The sequence below is a fragment of the Leptinotarsa decemlineata genome, unplaced genomic scaffold, assembly GCF_025532065.1.
Source record: "Leptinotarsa decemlineata unplaced genomic scaffold, Ldec_3_MD MMD2_tig00026282_RagTag_RagTag, whole genome shotgun sequence".
Classification (NCBI taxonomy): Eukaryota; Metazoa; Arthropoda; class Insecta; order Coleoptera; family Chrysomelidae; genus Leptinotarsa; species Leptinotarsa decemlineata.
Window position 1 is genome coordinate 16,177,353 of NW_027412668.1, and position 18,848 is coordinate 16,196,200.

The window sequence follows — 18,848 nt, forward strand, 5'->3', positions numbered from 1 at the left end:
TAAAAATAATAATAAGATTTGTATAAAATTCATATAATGTGACTAGGGTAATATGGCATAATTGGTTGGTATACTTTTTATTCTAATATATTTATCACATATTGTCTTTGTTTTTCGAATATAAACGATTTCAAATTCTTCTTAAAAATTGGAGTGCGGTTACTGTTTTTAATTTTATCAGGAATAATATTGTAGAATTTGGTTGATGTGTATGAAAATGCTCTTTGTGAAATTGACTTTTTCAGTATGATAGGATACGGTATTTTCTTGTAATTTCTTGTATAGTAACTGTGATGTTCTTTTATTTGATTTTCGTTGGAATTGTATTTGACGAGTACGTTGTAAAAATAAAGCTGTCTAAGGTCCATTATTTGACATTCCTTGTATAGTTCATCCGAGGAATAGCGATTGTTTCTACTGACGAAATGGTCAGTACTACTGACGAAATGTCAGTTACTACTGACGAAATGGTTAAGGCACTAAATTACTACTTTAAGATTCATATTATTTATGAATCATTTATGATTCAACTTAGTTTCTTATTGAGAAAGGGCATCGATTCTTATTTTTATTCGAAAATCTCAAAAGGAATTAGTATCATAAGTGACGACATGTTGAGATATACAGTGCATTCCATTTCAAACGTGCCATCCTGAATAACTTTTGGTACAATGATTATTTGCAGGAAAAACAAAAAACACATCAACAATAAATAGTATACAGCGCAGCGGTCACATTTTGACATATTCACATTTGATGTTACACACATTGATCGTTTTGCATTATCAGATTCTCCATGATGAACAGATTTTAACAAAGTAGAATACATTATGGTCTGAAGCTCATAGTTTGGAAGCTAAAAATTATTTAACTTGAGAACGAGCCACCCTGAATGAAATTCTGTACAATCTGTTACCTTAGTTTCATAGGTGTTTTTTGTGAAGTATACTTCAAAAAAGTCTTATTTTGCCTAGTTCAGTTTGAATTCGATATTCTCTTCATTTTGTATTTGTCTCATTCTACAATAACGATTACCTACCAGGTGAAGTTACAATTGGTGTTTCTGTGTTTTGCATTCTTGAGAAGCAATGGTTTATACGCTTCGAGAACGGATTGAAATAGTGAGTTTGTACTACCAGAATGGAAATAGTGGTAAAGCTGGCAGATGCTCATATGTTCAATATTAATCATACAGGAAGAAATGTACAACACAAATACGTTTCGGAATCATTGAACAAATTTATGGAAACTGGATCTGTTAACAATAAAAAGCATAACCGTTCAGGAGTTTTCAACGATGAAGATATTTGTACTGCAGTTTTAGGGCACCTTGGACTATTGGAAAATTTTCAGTCTCTTACTGAGTTATCTCGAGAATCAGGAATCAGTTGTACAAATGTTCTCAGGATCCTTCATAAGTAGAAATTTTATCCAAATAAGATTAGACTAGTTCATGAATTGAACGAAGATGATTTCGACAGACGTATCGAGTTTCGTGAAAGTCTAATTGAACGGATCAACTTGCATCAGAATTTCTTGTATAAAATCTGTTTTTCGGATGAATGTACGTTTAGTTTGAATGGAGAAGTGAATCGGCAAAATTGTCGATATTGGAGCGATACGAATCGTCATACCCATAGACCTAATAAACTGAATGTTTGGGCAGGGATTTTAGGGGACCACATCATAGGACCTTTTTTATCGATGATAATTTGACTAGTGACGAATATTTGGATATGTTGGAGAATCGTATAGTACCGTGCAGCAATGGGGCAACTGAGGAGGATATAAATTTATTCGAAAACGAAATGATTTTTCAGCAGGATGGTGCATCTTCTTATCATGCAGCTCCAGTGCAACAATTTTTGGATGATCATTTTCCTGGTCGCTGGATTGGCAGAAGATGTCCTACAGAATAGGCACCAAGATCTCCGGATCTCACTCCTGTGAATTCCATTCTATAAGGTCATTTGAAGTCTAGAGTGTATGAGATAGAATTAACAACATCACAAGATTTAAGAGAGAATATCATGAGGCATTGCAGAGAAATAACTCCTGAGAAGAATGGGATGGCTAATGGCATCAAAAACATACAATGTTCCTTTTTCTACGTTGAGACGCCGAACTGATAACTCAAAAGGTGCCAGCAAAGGTTATCTAGGAGGCCACAAAATTACTTTCTCAAAAGAATTATAAACTGAGCTAGTAGCTTTTTCGGGATGTCAACTTTCAATGTAGGAAAACTAGCTTTTCAGATAACAGAAGCAAAAAATATTCCACATAGGTTTTCACGGGAGAAACAGTTGGCTGGCTGGGACTGGCTTAGAGGGTTTAGGCAACGAAATCCATTTATATCGCTCAGAACACCAAAATCAACTTCTGCTGCTCGTGTCCGTTCCTTCAACAAAGTGCGAATTGGAAATTTTTTCCAACGTTTATCAGATGTCATCCATCAATACTCGTTTGAACCAGGAGATATTTGGAATGTCGATGGATCTGGGTTGTCAACTGTTCCTTCTAAAAATGTAAAAATCTTCGCGTCTAAAGGGTGAAAACAAGTGGGTATTCTGAGTAGTGCCGGAAGTGTATGAATGCCATGGGGTCGTTTGTGCCGCCCGCTTTAATTTACCCCCGTAAAAATACAAATAACGAGTTATTGGATCATGCGCCACTAGGAGCGATTGGATTGATTCAAGAGAAAGGCTGGATGAATAGCAATGTATTTTTAAAATGGATTGAACATTTCATAGAATTCGCTAAACCAACACAAGAGTTTGGAAGTTATATCATACGCAAAAGAAAATGGTGTAGTGCTGTTTTGCTTTCCGCCACACTGCACCCATCGGGTGCAGTCTCTGGACGTGAGTTTTTATTCGGCTCTTCGTTCATACTATAATGAAGAGCTAACCACATGATTGAATAATCACCCAGGCAGGACTGTAACACATTTCCAAGTTGCAGAAATTTTCAGCCCAGCATATATGAAAACAGCCACTGTAAAGAACGCAACAAGTGGTTATTCTTCAACAGGCATTTGCCCCTTTAATGTCTTTCCACTGGATGTTTTGCCCTGCCGATGTTACTGATTTATCTATTGATGGAAGTATCCAGAGAGAACGGTCGAAAGAAGTTATTTCTATTGCTCCACGACCATCAGGTGTAATGAATAATAAGGCTGAGTTTGATGAAAATAGAGAAGTTGGAAGTATTTCTGTGGCAGAAATATCACCATTACCTAAAGCGTCAGCATTACAGAGAAAACATGTTAATAGAAGAAAAGGAAAATATAGAGTTATCAATACCACCACAGATATTAACTTAGCCAAGCAGCTAGTTGCTGACAGGGAAGCGCAAGCCCTAAGGAAATCCACCCGAGCTGCAAAAAAGGTCTCAATACCTGAAGAAGACTCTGAAAAGGATAGTAGCGATTCGAAGATTGAAAGTCACAACGACGATGCTGTTGCATGTATATTTTGTAACGAATTATATTTCCGTTCCCGTGCGGGAGAAACATGGGTACGATGTCAAAGATGTTTGAAATGGGCCGAGACCGAATACGGCGGCGTTTCTAAAGCAACAAAAGTATTTGTTTGCGATATATGCCAACTTTAGTGGGCAGTTTTACACTATGTAATCTCACCAACAATTGTGTCGATGAGATGGCATATGAAGAGTTTTTTTTTTAATTTGTACAGAAAACGTATGAAGGTTTTCGAAGTAATAAAGTTATGTTTCAATTATTAAGTGTCTCAAGTGTTCATTTCACTCTTTACCAATTCTGTAACTTCAAAGTGCTACTAGTAATTAAGTATGGAAAAAAAGTATGCCATCTCTGGCATATCTCGCCTACAATAAAAAGAGGCTTGGAGAAAATATGGATCCCTGGGGAACATCAGCGATGCTGGGGAAAGCATTCGAGAGACATACATCGACGCCTACTTGCAGGGAACGTTCTTTCAAGCTGAAGAGCAATACACAAAAATAATCCGACAAGCCATAGCATCAAAGTTCGGCCAGCCAACCCTCATGCTCTCAGGCCTTAGAAATATCAAGTGCAACAGGTCTTGATTCTCTATGTTTCTCGATTGCGTTATTCCAAATATGGGTGACATACGATAGAAGGTCGCCTGTTGATCTTTGTTTCCGAAAGCAATATTGATGATCGCTCAAGAAGTTGAAGCCTTCCAAATATTTGACGATAAGCGACTGGGCTATAGTTATTTGGAAGATTTTTTCTTGCCCTTTTTGGAAATAGGTTGAACGCGAGCAAGCTTCCCTCAAGAAGAAAAATCCTCTTCCTTGTGAGACAGGTTGAAAAGTCTGCAAAATACTGATGCGAGCTAATTTGTGTACTTTTCAAGTACGATGACGGGCACTTCATCAGGGCCAGGCGAGGCGCCTTGTTGCGAGTGAGTGCTTCCACTACCTTCTAATGCAAGGCGTACACTGCAACCGGACGGCATAGGACGGTAATATGCCGGGACGGGGACATGTCGTGAAGTTTCGTTTCTCTTTCTATAGTTTCTAATGGCGGGGCGCGCACTAAGGCAGGAAACGGACAGGAACATGCCAGGATATGAACAAGACCCGTCCCCCCATAAGCAAATATAGAAAGAGAAACGAAACTTCACGTCATGTTTCCGTTCCAGCATGCTCCCATCCTGTCGCTTCGTGCATGGAACTTAACACGCCTCCGGTAGGCCAGACCATATCAAAATTGAGAAATCCCTTCTTAAATTTGACTAGCTGCACATTTGTTGTGATTTCAAATTCTCATCAAAACTGTAGCACTGTGACAATATCTTGTCAGAGCAAGAGGTTGTAATAGACATAGAAATCGATAATTTTGTGCAAATAATTCGTGATAAACGTGAAAAGTCAATTACTCCACGATCATTCATGAATAAATTAGCCTATATTGAAAAACATATTTCTCCTTCTCAGTGGTATTTTTCTCGAAATGAATTACAAACATAGAAACATCGATTATTTCGAAAGATATAATAAATGAAGTCATACGTTGCCTTTCGAAATAATATCACGTAACAAAAAGGCTGTGATGTAAATTGATTAATTTTCCTGCACGTAAACAATGCCATTAAATATTTATTGCCTTCGGAATTGACAACGTATGTGTTCTCTATGAACATTTGAATTACACGATAGGGATTGATTGTAAAACCTACAAATATTGCTTTATTACCAACTTAACAGCACTTAACCGCAAATCCTGTTTGAAATCGATAATAAATTTCAGTCCGTCGGACAGAAATGACCGGTAAAGTGCTATTCTTAAACCATTACATTCAGATATAGCTGAAACGTATATATTCTGCGAATGAATTTACTATTTGATATATTGAAAGTAAAATGTGGTGATAAACTCCTTTTGTCGAGGAGAAATAAATGTTTGATGCATCAAAAACACTTTGTTTTAAGATTTCCACAACGAGGGTTCTTGGTAAGGAATATCTTCTTCAAGTTCGAGAAGTTCAAGTATTGCTATACTTGAAACCTTATTGTGTACCCTTATAGTGATGCTAAATTTTGTGGGGGCCATATAATACCCCTCAAAATGTATACTATTCAAAGTCCTGAAGTAGAAAATGGTTTAAAGCTTCAATTATAGGTTGTGAACATCTTGGAAAAGTGAAAACAATAACCCTAGTCGGGGAGTAATTTGACAAAAGTTCTTGTACGTCTTTTGCACATTAAGATATCAATTACAACTGGAACCTTATCTGTATAAACGCCATAGAAATAAAATGGGGGCAGAAAAATGCGAAGATTTTTCATTTTTAAACAGTGACCTCCTGTACGGCTGTACGAAATCAGTTTTTCATATTGTTATGCCGTGTATATTCGTGGGTTCATAGAAAAGTAAACACAACTTCAACCCCCTTCCCTAGAATTAGGTTTCAAGGTCATTTATTCTTGTATGGTTGATCCTACGTTTGCCGACCATAAATCAACTAATTTGTATGGTCGAAGTAAACGATATTGTGCACTCTTAAAGTTGGCGGCACTCTCGAAGGCCAAAAAACCAATACATAGAAATGAACCGGCAGCGAACTAGTCCACGTGGACTGTTGACTTGTCGGTTCCTATTGGATAATTTTCACTAACCGAAGAGTCATAATATTAAATTTGAAGTCATGTTTCAATGACGAATAGAAATCGGGGAATCAGAGATGGTTATCGCCGTCGTGTTTAGTTCAGGAACTGATCGCGATTTGAGTGTTGAAATTCCAAATTGATACAGATATGATTACTTGAAATTTTTGTTATCTGTTTAAAATCTGGCGTCCTTGGACAACTACTAATAGTAATAGTGTAGTGATTCCAATAGCAATGGTGAACAATACGAAAAGAGAAACATTAGAGAGTATGTTTCAATGTATATGAGAATCTATATCTCAAGTTTGGTTTCGGGGGAAACAAACTATCAAAAGCAACATAAAATTTAACAAAATTCCTTTCCCAACTGTACGTAAATCTTACGAATCTTATGAACAAATCTGATGAACGCAAGACGCGATGTGATACAGGATTACCAAAACCTTTAGATGTTCATCTAATAAAATCATTGAAAAAAACAATATACGACTGTTACAAAAGCAATGAGATTCCTACAACTGAAATCATAGGGAAGAAATTGAATATTTTCGGCCATAACGTGAGCTGTTGTAACAAAACTCTTCAGAATTGGATAAAGAAACTAGGATTTACATTTAAAATAATAAACACACGTTACGAAAGGGTGGACTGATGGTTCGAGAATGTGTACGTCTAACATGCCTGCAAAGAAAGGATCGCGAATAATAATTGTGCATTGCGAAGAAGTAAAGGATGGGTTTCGAATTCTTTGAAATTATGTGAAAAAAAATTGAGAACTTCAATGTTGACTATCATAAGAACATGGAAGCTAATATTTTCGAGAAATGTTTTGAAAACACATTGACCCATTTCTTGACAACGCTTCCTATTATTCGCGACAGCTCATCAAAGTACCGAATAAAAATTCGAGGAAAGATGCAAAGTTTTTTAATAGATAACAATTTGTATTTTGAAGATTACTATACCAAAACCAACTACTTGAAGTTTTAGAGACAAAAACATTTAAAAAAGTGTGTTTTCAAACCCATTGAGTTAATTTATTGATTTATTGTAATTCCTTCAAGCATAGCCCACTGACTAATAAGAAAGAAAATCGTTAGCGAATGAGGAAGACTTTCCAATAGAATCAATTGAAAAGTTGTTTTCGCAATTGTTTTGATATGAAATGCTGTAATGACTATATAATATAGTATACGTTGATATAGTAGCTAAAAAAGGAAAGTTAATGTCTGAAGGAATTCACAGAAGTATTGTAAGTGATTTTTGAATTATCCATCGATTCATAGGCGAAATAAAAGTATGTAGTTCTTTGTATTGACTACACTAGCTTGTTTTTTCAGCGGTGTAATTCAGTATAAAAAAAATATTGTTTTAGAAATTATTCACTCAAGTCTGCTATTTGGAGTTTATGGGATTTTGACATCAACCCACCCCCTCATTATGAATTTTTACCACTGAAGTGCATTTTGTATCTTGAGAAGATTGGTTTTATCCTTCTGAAGTGAGGCCAAACAAGAATTTCATTGTTTCAAAAAAGGGTTCATTGTACTGTGACTACAGAAATTTAAAAATGGGGCTTATCAGAATAGCCTGTTTTTTTAATAAGCAAAGAAATTATTGTTTCACGAAGTATACCTCCAACATTTCAATTGTGGATAATAACTTGTGTTGTCTACTCATAATCACGGCTATCTTATTTATCGAGATATTTCCAGAAAGTGACAAATTAAACTATCCCATAAAACATAAATAAAAACAAATTTCAATAATCAATCGTTGAACGTAATACTGCTGAAAGTAGTAATAGTTTTTTAGTTTACTGAATAACAAGGACACATTTTATAGAGAAATTTCATCTGAGCTGGTTTTGCAACTTTAAAAATATCAGCACATGTAATTTTGTTAGAGTTATGGCAGCTCTGTAATTATGAACTGCTTTTGATTATGTTGTTATTTTTTTGAACTCTAGCTTCTTCACACATCAATTATAGGAATTTCGATATTCATTGTGGTTTTGGGTCTATATCTTGTTGAAGTGTAGTCAATTGGGACGAAACTGTTTTGTGTTCCCAGTAGTTCCGCCTCATTTCTTTAATAAAATCGAATTCACGACTTAGAGAGTTTTGCAGAATTCAAAACATAGAATCAAATGATCCTTCCATTAATGGTGATATTCGCTTACGATCCTCTTTCATGATAACCTATTGATCGTTTCAGATGTTCGACGAATTCATCTTCGCCTTCTTTTCTCTCGAGATGACCATCAAGATGATCGCCATGGGAGTGTACGGTAGAGGCGCATATCTGGCCGATTCCTGGAATCGACTGGATCTTGTCATCGTTTTCGCAGGAGCGGTTGAATATGGATTGCCGAACAACCTTAATCTATCCCCTATGAGGACCGTCAGAGTGCTGAGGCCATTGAGAGCGATAAATAGGATACCCAGTGAGTATAATAAAATGACAGAGCCCATTTGTAACTAATAAATGCGAGTCTATATGATGTAACGGAAGGATACGATGTTACAATTATGAAGTCTCGGGCCTAACACATATTGCATTCACCGCCTTCTCAGTTATTGTTTATCTTCAAAAGGAAGCTGTTGAGATTTCATGATATTTTACTCATAAGTATGTGATTTATTGTGCTAAGAGTGGCATTACTTTTGGTTATTTTCAATATGGCTAATGGAAACATCCCGTGCATGGACAGTATCACCCCACAGACCCAACCCATAATTCGTGAATTTACTTGACAACGATAGGAATTTATCAACTGATTTAATTCCAGTACGTTTATTCACTACATCCAGATAAATATGTAATTACATATTTACATGAAGATAATACATACCGGGTGATTCTCTACGGTGGCTCACCTCTATAACTTTTTTATTACTAGAGATAGAAAAACAAAATTCGGGAGTGGTGAATTATAGTTCAATTTACATTTTTTGATCTGTTTATTTACTTGCTTTACCGTACTTCTCGTTTGACCGGAAATTACCCCAACTTTTGATTTTTAAATAGGACATCTTATATATTTTTACTTATTTCCATCGAGAATAACATTCTGAATCCAATAATACTTCACTTTTCAATATTTGACGAATGAAATCATTTTTACTTCAATTTTTATTTTTTAATCTAGAATGCCATGGCTCGTATAAATCGCTTCATTCTTGATCAAGAAACATGGGAAAACCACGGCTTGTTGATTGATTGATTGATTGATAGCACTTTATTTCCAACAGGCATTCTATTCACCCAATTACAGGAAATGTACAAAGGTGTTGATGAAAATATATGCAAGACTGTATAATAGGTAAAAAAAAAAGATTGCTACAACTGAAAGAAAAATAAGTAGAAATAGAAATATATCACAAGAAGCGAAAAGCTTCTGACTTCACAGTCGTTTTAATAATTATTTCACAGTCGCAAATATGAATTTTTCCAGTTAACTTGAGAGGGAATGGCTCATTGGCTTTTTGTGAAAGATCTTTGTCTTACGAATAATTTGATAGCACACACTTGCACTTTATTTTATCTATTTTTGTGAATAATTGCAGGAAAATCGCAAATTAGTCCATTAAGGTTACTCATTTTCAAAATGGCCTCCTCCTTGATCGGCAAAGTTCAACTTTTTCAATTGTTACGCGCATCAGATTGATTAGCTGTTCCTTAATGATGTTCTAGAATGCCACCCTCACTTCATGCTCTAGTTCTTCACGAGCAGCTTATGTATTTATTTGTTCCCCAGAGAAAAAATCTAGCGGAGTGAGATCTGGTGATCTAGAATATGAAAAAGAAATAATACATTTATGTAAAGTAAAAATATGACAACTCAAGCATGTACCTCGCAGGCCACTGAATAGGTCCATAAGTGCCAATCCACTCTTCTGGGAAGGTGCCATTCAGATATCTCTTACGACTAGAGAATTGTGAGATGGCGCTCCATCTTGTTGAAAATAGATACCAACTTGGTGGCAAATCTTCAATGAAATCATTAATTCAATTGCTGAGGAACTGTAGACATCTTTCCGCAGTCAGTTGTCCGTCGAAAATTATTGGCCCAAAAATGTGCCTCCGCTAATACCCATCCAGCAATTGAAACCAAATCGCTCTTGAAAATTTTCTTCTTGCTTCAGATGTAAATTTGTTTGAGACCAGTACCTTTTAATATTCCTATCGCACATATCCAAGTTGGTGAATGGAGTTTCATTCGAATAAATAATTGTAAATGGAAAACGTATATCTCCTCTGTATCTAGTCAAAAACCAGTTGCAATAAGTCAATATTCGGTTGTGATCATTATCGTAAAGATGTTGGTGTAGTTGGTAGTTGAATGATCGATAATTATATTTGTGAAAAATTCTCCAAACAGACGAATAACTTATATCACACTCAGAAACAATTTGGCGAATTGACGCCATACAATTCACTTCAACATATGCCAACACGTCTACTTCTTTTTCTTCACTGACGATGAAGTTATTGGCATTTTTTCTGGTTCATCTCGCATTTTTCTTTCCAGTTTTGGAAAATAATGCCGAGTGGGATGGCGACGATTAGATAACCTCTGCGAGCATTAATTCGAGCTACATAAGTTGCATTCTTTTTTGTTTTTCCGTTTTTAGTTTGATTTGTCATATCTAATTATAAACTACACAACAAATGAAATTTCAAAAGTGACAGCATAATCATTAGCCTATTTGTTTAGGTAGTCCTAGCAATAGCTTCAATTGTTTGTCATGGATAACTACAATAACATGATTTCGTGCATAATTATACCAAATATGTATTATTTGTTATTAAGTATGATCGTTTCTTGCAATTATTCAAAAAAATCTAGAAAATAAAGTGAAAGTGTGTGGCATCAAATTATTCGTAAGAAAATGATCTTTCATAAAAAACCAACGAGCCATTCCCTTTCCATTTAGAGAAATCAAATTAACTGGAAAAATTCATATTTGCGACTGTGAAATAATTCTTAAAACGACTGTGAAGTCATAAGGCTCAAAGTCATAGTTTTCCCATGTTACTTGATCAAGAATGAAGCCATTCACACGAATCATGGCATTCTAGATCAAAAAATTAAAATTGGAATAAAAATGATTTCATTTGTAAAATATCGACTAGTGAAGTATTGTTGGATTTAGAATGTCATTCTCGATCGAAATATGTAATAATATATATAGGATATAATAAAAAAGTTATAGGGGTGAGCCACCTCAGAGAATCATCCGGTATAAATAATCACAGGTAAAAGTACACATTTATATCTTCATAAAGTATATTTTATAGAATTTTTGATGTATTTCTCAAACCTATATGATGAAAATGTACATATATTAAATACTACCCCTGGAAGTCATATTCAATTTCACTGACCATGACCATAATTTGCATCTATATTTCGCAAGCTGCTTTCTCGTGAAGTAATCCTTCAATTTCTGCCCGAGAATTTAATATTCTCCCACATGCATTTCCTGATTACTCGTATGTAGGTAGACTACGGAGGTAGGGATTTGTTTGCACGTATATGAAAATGAGAAAATGCTTTATGAAGTTTCATTCTTGTTTCCAAGTTACATTAAAGAGTTGGGCCGGAAACCGTCTAGCTTTTGTTCATTATTGATGCATTTCAGTTGTTTCGTATTGACTGCTTCATGCACACATCATGTATGCATGAAATAACCATATGTATTGTCTTGTTAAATTTTTTGAAAGTTATATGCTAAATTAGGCTTTGTACTTTTGTACTCGATGTACTTGTTTTCAAATAATTTCTTACATTTCACTAATTTAACTCAATTGAAATCAAATAATTTTTGAACCCCGATATTTTAGATTCTCAACTTCTTCTAAACAAACACCTCATCATCGAGAGGATTCATATTTTCAATATGGAAAGAGTTTCAGAAAAATGCTGCTTATTTTAATTTAGTGAATCAGCTTCACTAACCCATTCAATCAGGTAATTTCGAAAGGTCAACCATCATTGGATTTCCATAATTAATACCCTTATCTACTCAGGTTTTCTCCAAAAAAAATGTTTCCGAACCGGATATAATAATGTCAAGTCAGACAATTCCGCTTTCTACTTCGATAAGTTTGATGGGGGTTGAAATGAACACCAATATGTCTTGGCGCAATCATATCGCTGGAATTGCAAAGGATGCTTCTCAAAAGTTTGGAACACTGTATAGAACCAGAACACTGTACACACCTCAGCAACTTTTGATGCTTTATATAAATTAGAAAATGTCCTTATAGGACGAAACTGCATTAACTTCAGTTACAAATAAAAGAGGTAAAAAACATAGAAAGTTTCAATTATCTTTTCTTCAAAGTATTGATTGATTGAAAACGCATTTTATTGAATATCTGAAGTTTTCTTGATCAACACGCGAGGTGGAAAGGCCCCATAGTTGTTCAACAAAAAAAATGACAGTGTTAATGAATAAACTCTATTCTCTGAGAGATATCATGAAACATTTGATGACCTTGTATTATTCTTTAGCTAAATTTATCTTAAGCTTTCGCATCCCCTGCAAACTCCATAAAATTATCTGAAAAAACATTATGGTTTTCAACGGAGTTACTCAGATTAGATTTAAATTGTTTATTCACTTATCGAAGCCTCATATGAATTTTTATTCCATACAAGTGATTAATATAACTAGGTCTAATAAATTCCGTCACTACGAATTTATACAGGCATTTATGTGCCTAGGTGTAACCTATATATACATCCAGTAGAGTATCATTTATCACTTGAATGAAAAATAAAATCAGGATGAGGAAAGTATATGACCCTCGTCAAGAGTGCCTAGAAAACTCGTTAGGTATAGTATATTCCACTACAAATGGTATTGTCTTATCAACTACAATGAACTACCTGCTTTAGTCCCATTGTGTAGTGTAGTGTTATATTGTTATTCTCTCCACTTCATTTAATTCGGCCTTTACAACTTGAGGGTCTAATTGATTCTTTTGTTATCGTTTAGCCAATACCATATACCGTGAATCGTACTATACATTTATTTTTTCAAGTCAAACGAAAATTAAATTGTTGTTATATCCTTTTTCAACGTTATTCATCTCATAGAACTGCAAATATAAAAGAAACAGAACCGGAGAAAACAATTTCCAGTTTCTCGAACGGTCAAGTGTCATTACAGTAACAATATCAAGCAGTGTTTGCGAACTCTGTGTTTGGCAACAATGATTCGAAATCAAGATTTTCGTCGGTTCGGTAAATACGAATAAAAGGGGTCAAAAGTCGAAACCGAGCCATGAATAGAATATCTGGACGAGGACTGCAAGATAAATCTCGTGGCTGCCATGAATCAAACAGCAGCTGGACAAGGCATTTCCTGAGTTTTTCCAACAAAAGGTCCTTTGAGAAAGTATTTTCTTAATATAAACCTGGAATGCCGGTTATGGTTTCAAAAGGACACAATTGGATATTTCAAATGGAAATCCCATTCACTTACGAAGAAATATAAATCGTATTCAGGTTCATAAAGAAATGGTTTAAGCAAGTCCAAAAAGGCTTGTGATAATTTTTCTGTTTGTAAAACGAGAGCGAACCTAATTGCTCAAAAACGAAGTTCAGACACAATGCCAAAAACGGAGTTACTAGTCGTGGTGAAAAATATACATCTTTTGCAAGATATACAATCCGATACAAGACATACAATATACTTTTTCTATGACCTAATATTCGATCAATCGATACATGAATGCTCGAAAACGAAGTTTGAGAACAATACTAAAATGAGGGGTTCCCAGTCAGAATAAAAAATGTACATTTTTCCGAAGATTTACAATCCTATACAAGATTGCAATATACTGTTTCTGTGACCTAATGTTCGAACATTTCTTACATAAATGCTCGAAAACAAAGTTTGAGAACAATGCCAAAAACGGAGTTCCTAGTCATAGTACCAAATATACATCTTTTCCAAGATATACAATTCAATACAATACATAGAATATACTTTTTCTATGCCCTAATATTTGATCAATCCATACATAAATGCTCAGAAACGAAGTTTGAGAACGATACCGAAATGAGGGTTTCAGTCAGAAACACAAAATGTACATTCTTACCAAGATATACAATCCTATACAAGATTTCAATATACTCTTTCTATGACGTAAAGTTCGAACATTTCTTACATAAATGCTCGAAAACGAAGTTTGAGAACAATTCCAAACCCAATACAAGACATATTTATAACATACGTTCGCGCAAGCGACTGTGCGACTCTCTTCCGACTGATTCGGCGTTACGCTATATGTCGCGCCACACTGAGCTCGGATACCTATAGTGTATACAGTTGTCTTTACTACATCATACATAAACTGTGTTTTACTGAGTAAATAATTTTTAAAAATAAATAAAAATAAAATATGCCTGACAGTGATAATTTAGAAAATTGCAAATAAAGCAAAATCACACTATCACGGAAAAAAAAGATTTGTTGAATGAAATAAAATTCACTTCATTCAAAGAAATAAAAGTGTCATATATGCACGACAAAATATTTTGTTGATGCAAGTAAAAGGAATTCTTGACTCCTAACTATTTCTTCAAGCATATGTTCATTGTATCAAACAAATATTTCATTGAAACAATCGCATCCATTAGTTATTTCAATTCAAGGAAGAATTGAATTCAAGTAATATTTTGTCTAATTGATAGTGAGAATGATTTAGAGTAATTCAAATATTCTATTGAACAAACAAAATTTAAAGATGGGTGAAATAGTGGATCTGATTGAAATAATCAAATGTATTTTCTATTTGAGTAAAAGTTATGTTGAAGAAACATAATATATCTGCAGGATGATGGAGAACTTTGCTTGTTTTGATAATGGGAAAATTTCCACTAAAGTAATGATTTTCTTGAACAAATAATGAATAGTAGTTGAACGAACAATGTTTATACCTCATTGTGAGTATCTTTCTGATAGAGTAAAGCATTTCGAAAGTTCAAAATAAGTATGAATAATGATGTACCAAATGAAATAAAGTTACAAATCAAAATCCTTCCCTCTTGTTTGAATTTGGTTATTGGATTCAATTAACCAAATATTATACTAATCTGAGTACCAGCATCTCGTTGGTAATAATTTTCAGTTCTACTGAAAATTACTTTTCTCTTCTCCAAAACTTCAATAAGTTTTTTAAGTTTGTAGATAAAAAGCATTACGTATAGTTTTAGTATATTGAGAAAATTACTTTTCGGCAGAATCAGAAATACAGAGTCAGTGATTGAATTTACATGAATCTCCAATCAAAATAGATCAAGTTATTGAATAATTGTGAGAATATATTATAGTTTGTTCAACAACCCGATTTCTCAATACATTAAATACACTTTGTATCATTTTCTCAACTGGATTATTGATCTACTTACGTATCACGATTTTTTAATCAGCTGCTGATGGGAGTCTTGCGGTAAATATTTCATATTCGATACTGATTATGTAAATGCCATGGAAAATTGTTCAACGTGAGAATGAGCAAAATATAAATAAAAATCGAGAAATTTCAGTACCAAATTTATTCAAACAATTAATAAATTATAATAGACTTCTACAAATATTTAAATGAAAATATACATTTTTCACAAACGGTTAATCCTAATATAAAACATTAATATATTCTATTATTTATTATTATTATTGGTGATATCTACTAAAAAAAATCAGAGTTGATTTCGAAACCTTTCACTGAAGTAATGATCTAAAATGAAAGAGATTAGTGATAGTCTACATTTTCGCAATAATAGTATTGGATCAATTTCTACTAACTAGCTTAGATATTATCCCATAGAAATATAAAAATATAATTATTTCTTTTTTGTACACATCCAATTTAACAAATTTTTTGATAATAGGAAAAAAACAATGACGTACTTCATCATAGAAAAATTTGATTAGAAATATGACAGTGATGACAAAATTTACCTAGATCTCCAATCATAACTTTCAGGCCTTCAAATCTATTAAATTGAAGAATTCTAGCATTTAATTACTTAGGTATAGACCTGAATAATAATAAGTATCTACAGCAAATCACAAAAATATATAGTTATTTGAGAAAACTGAATATGTTTTTAATTGTAATGGTATACATATTTATTATTAAAGTTATGAATGAAAGACATACCTCTGTTATATATGATTCTTAATTTATTCCATCAATTGCTTCCTTCATTGAATATTTTTCTTTTGCCAATTTGGGGAGTCATTTTTTTCATTTCTTCATCAGTGAGCCTTTTAGCTATGTCTAAGGTTACATCATTTTCTGTTTGTTTGAAGGTGATTGAAATACATCATTTTCTGTCTGAAAAGTATAAATAATATATGTATTTTTTTACCTTTAAAAATGCCAATTAGGTCATTTAATCCCAAGTTATTAAGAAATTCCTCCATGTCTAAAAATAAAAGAGATTATATTGCATGTTTTGAGTTCGTGCAGTTTTGTTGGATGTCATCATTTCTGTAAATATGTTACAAATAACTTTCCTTTTTCGGTATTACTGATTTTAATGAAGGAATACAAGAGAAAACTGATTATTTCACAATGTTCTTTGAAAGAAAAATCTTAAAAAGGGGTTCCTTCAAGGATTCAGTATATACTATCATGATGAAAATGAAATCATTGTTTACGGCACCATTCAATTATTTATGATGTAAGAAATTTACAATTCGAAATAAAGGTACAGCTCTTCGCCGACATTGTATACCTACACATATTTCTGTGGCAAACAACTCAATTGTATTTACTCTGAAAATGTCCAATTCCTTCGTATCCAAAGATCAAAGGTCAACTAGGTACCCGGTGTATGCATACCTACTTACCTCTCAATGATAATCATTTCACTCGACAACTTCTACTTTCTTAAAAACAGAATTAAAAACATGGAAGCTTTCTTTCAGTCATTACATTAAACAATAAGAACTTCAAGCCACTTTTATAGATAGCTGTCGAGAAAAATGTATGGGCACGTGTTTGAAAAAAACGATCTCCGTTTATCCAATACATGCTTTTCATAATTATTTCAAAATATGGAATGAAAGAAAGTATATTATCAACATACCTGTGAAAACACTGAAAAACTTCAATCCACGAATAATCAAAAAGAAACTGTAAACCTCTTCGTCATTTCCTTGAAAAACACAAAACACATTGTTAATTCTTATTCCATTCGTGATTAGTTTATGGTTCTTGCGAAAATGCAAATGGTGCCGACCGGCACTCTATTCCTTAGAAGTATTTCAACTATATCATTTCTTTGAAGGAAACAATTCAATTTTTCAAACCAACAAATAATAAAAATATTGAAATGAAATTATCCATAATCTTGAAATTATTTCCAAAATTAGTTAAAGGTATTGATATGTATTGTTGAAGTGAAAATAAATATTCAGTTGATTCAATTACATATTAGTGTCAAAACAGCACCCCATAGTGTTAAACTGAATTGGAAACTTTTCATTCAACAGACGTACTTTTGATTTGATGAAATTATATTGTTTGACTCAACCGAATTATTTTGAGAACTCAATAAATGTTATTCTTGAAATGATCTTGAAAAGACCTCTTGAATTGAAATATTAGAGAAATTAAAATGAAAATTTCATTTTGTCTCCGCAAAATTATCATCTAATCGATACAATACACACGTCGTTTGGAATGAATGATATTTAATCAAAGTGATGAAATAAATTAGACTAAATAAGTTTCTTTGAAGTAACAAATCTTTTTTTTTTCCGTGTAGGATACACCATCAAGTCTTTAGTAGGTTCATTATAAATATGTTCTATTTGACGTGTGCATTTATCTGTGTATTATGGCGTATATTTGGTCTGTCTCAAGAGCCAATAAATTTAACATCTACTCTCTTGGTAGATTAAAACTTACACAATTGCCATAGCATATAACATATTAATATTAATTATTGAATACTTTTAATTTCATTCTTATAAGAAATAATGCACTGAAGACTGACAAAAATGTATTTCAAAATCAGCTGATAGCGAGTAGCGCACGAATGTTTTTCTTATTTGTTATCAACAGGAACATCAAAAAATTTATTATTTGAATAATTTTTAAATGATGGTGAAATTCATATTGGAACAGCAATTATCGATATTTATAATTTTAGATCTTTAGTAATATATTGCGATAACTAGCTAGGATTCTTGAGTTTACTAGTATATCAAAGCCACATTGAAATGTAAATTTAATTTTCGAAAATATTTTTAAGTACCCAAAAATCATCACAGGGGTCACAAAATATTATTATTGAAACTGAAAATTATAGCAAGATCCAGTTAAATACAGGACTTACTATTAATATTATGTAAGATTTTATTAATCTAATGGTATCAGAATATACTACTTCAATTCAGTTTCTATTAGCACTTTAATGTTTTTTCAGAATGAATAATAATAATATAGTACTTCAAAATCGATACTGCGGGAGCAGAACACAGACAAATTCAAACAGTTTGAAGCGGAAACGCATACAATATTCACCAAGTATTGCTTTGTACAAAATAATTTTCGATGTTTCACATCTGCTAGGCCTCCCATGACGGCTCACATTTTTTTTCACATTTCCAGCAGAAATTTTCTGTTAATGAACTTTTTTGACAATGATTTTGGCGTCACTTTGTGTCGTCGGTTTCTGTGGGATATCTCAATGT

At 33.3% G+C, this 18,848-nt stretch overlaps 1 protein-coding gene across 4 annotated transcripts in view; it reads left to right on the plus strand.

The window, feature by feature from the left end:
• The window catches only part of LOC111504603 (voltage-dependent T-type calcium channel subunit alpha-1G), a 639,024-nt gene that overhangs the window by 422,257 nt on the left and 197,919 nt on the right, over positions 1 to 18,848 (plus strand). For all 4 annotated transcript variants that reach the window (XM_074179901.1, XM_074179899.1, XM_074179902.1 and 1 more), the window contains exon 5: positions 8,335 to 8,563. In XM_074179901.1, coding sequence (XP_074036002.1) covers positions 8,335 to 8,563 — 229 coding nt within the window. The remainder of the gene's footprint in view (positions 1 to 8,334; positions 8,564 to 18,848) is intronic.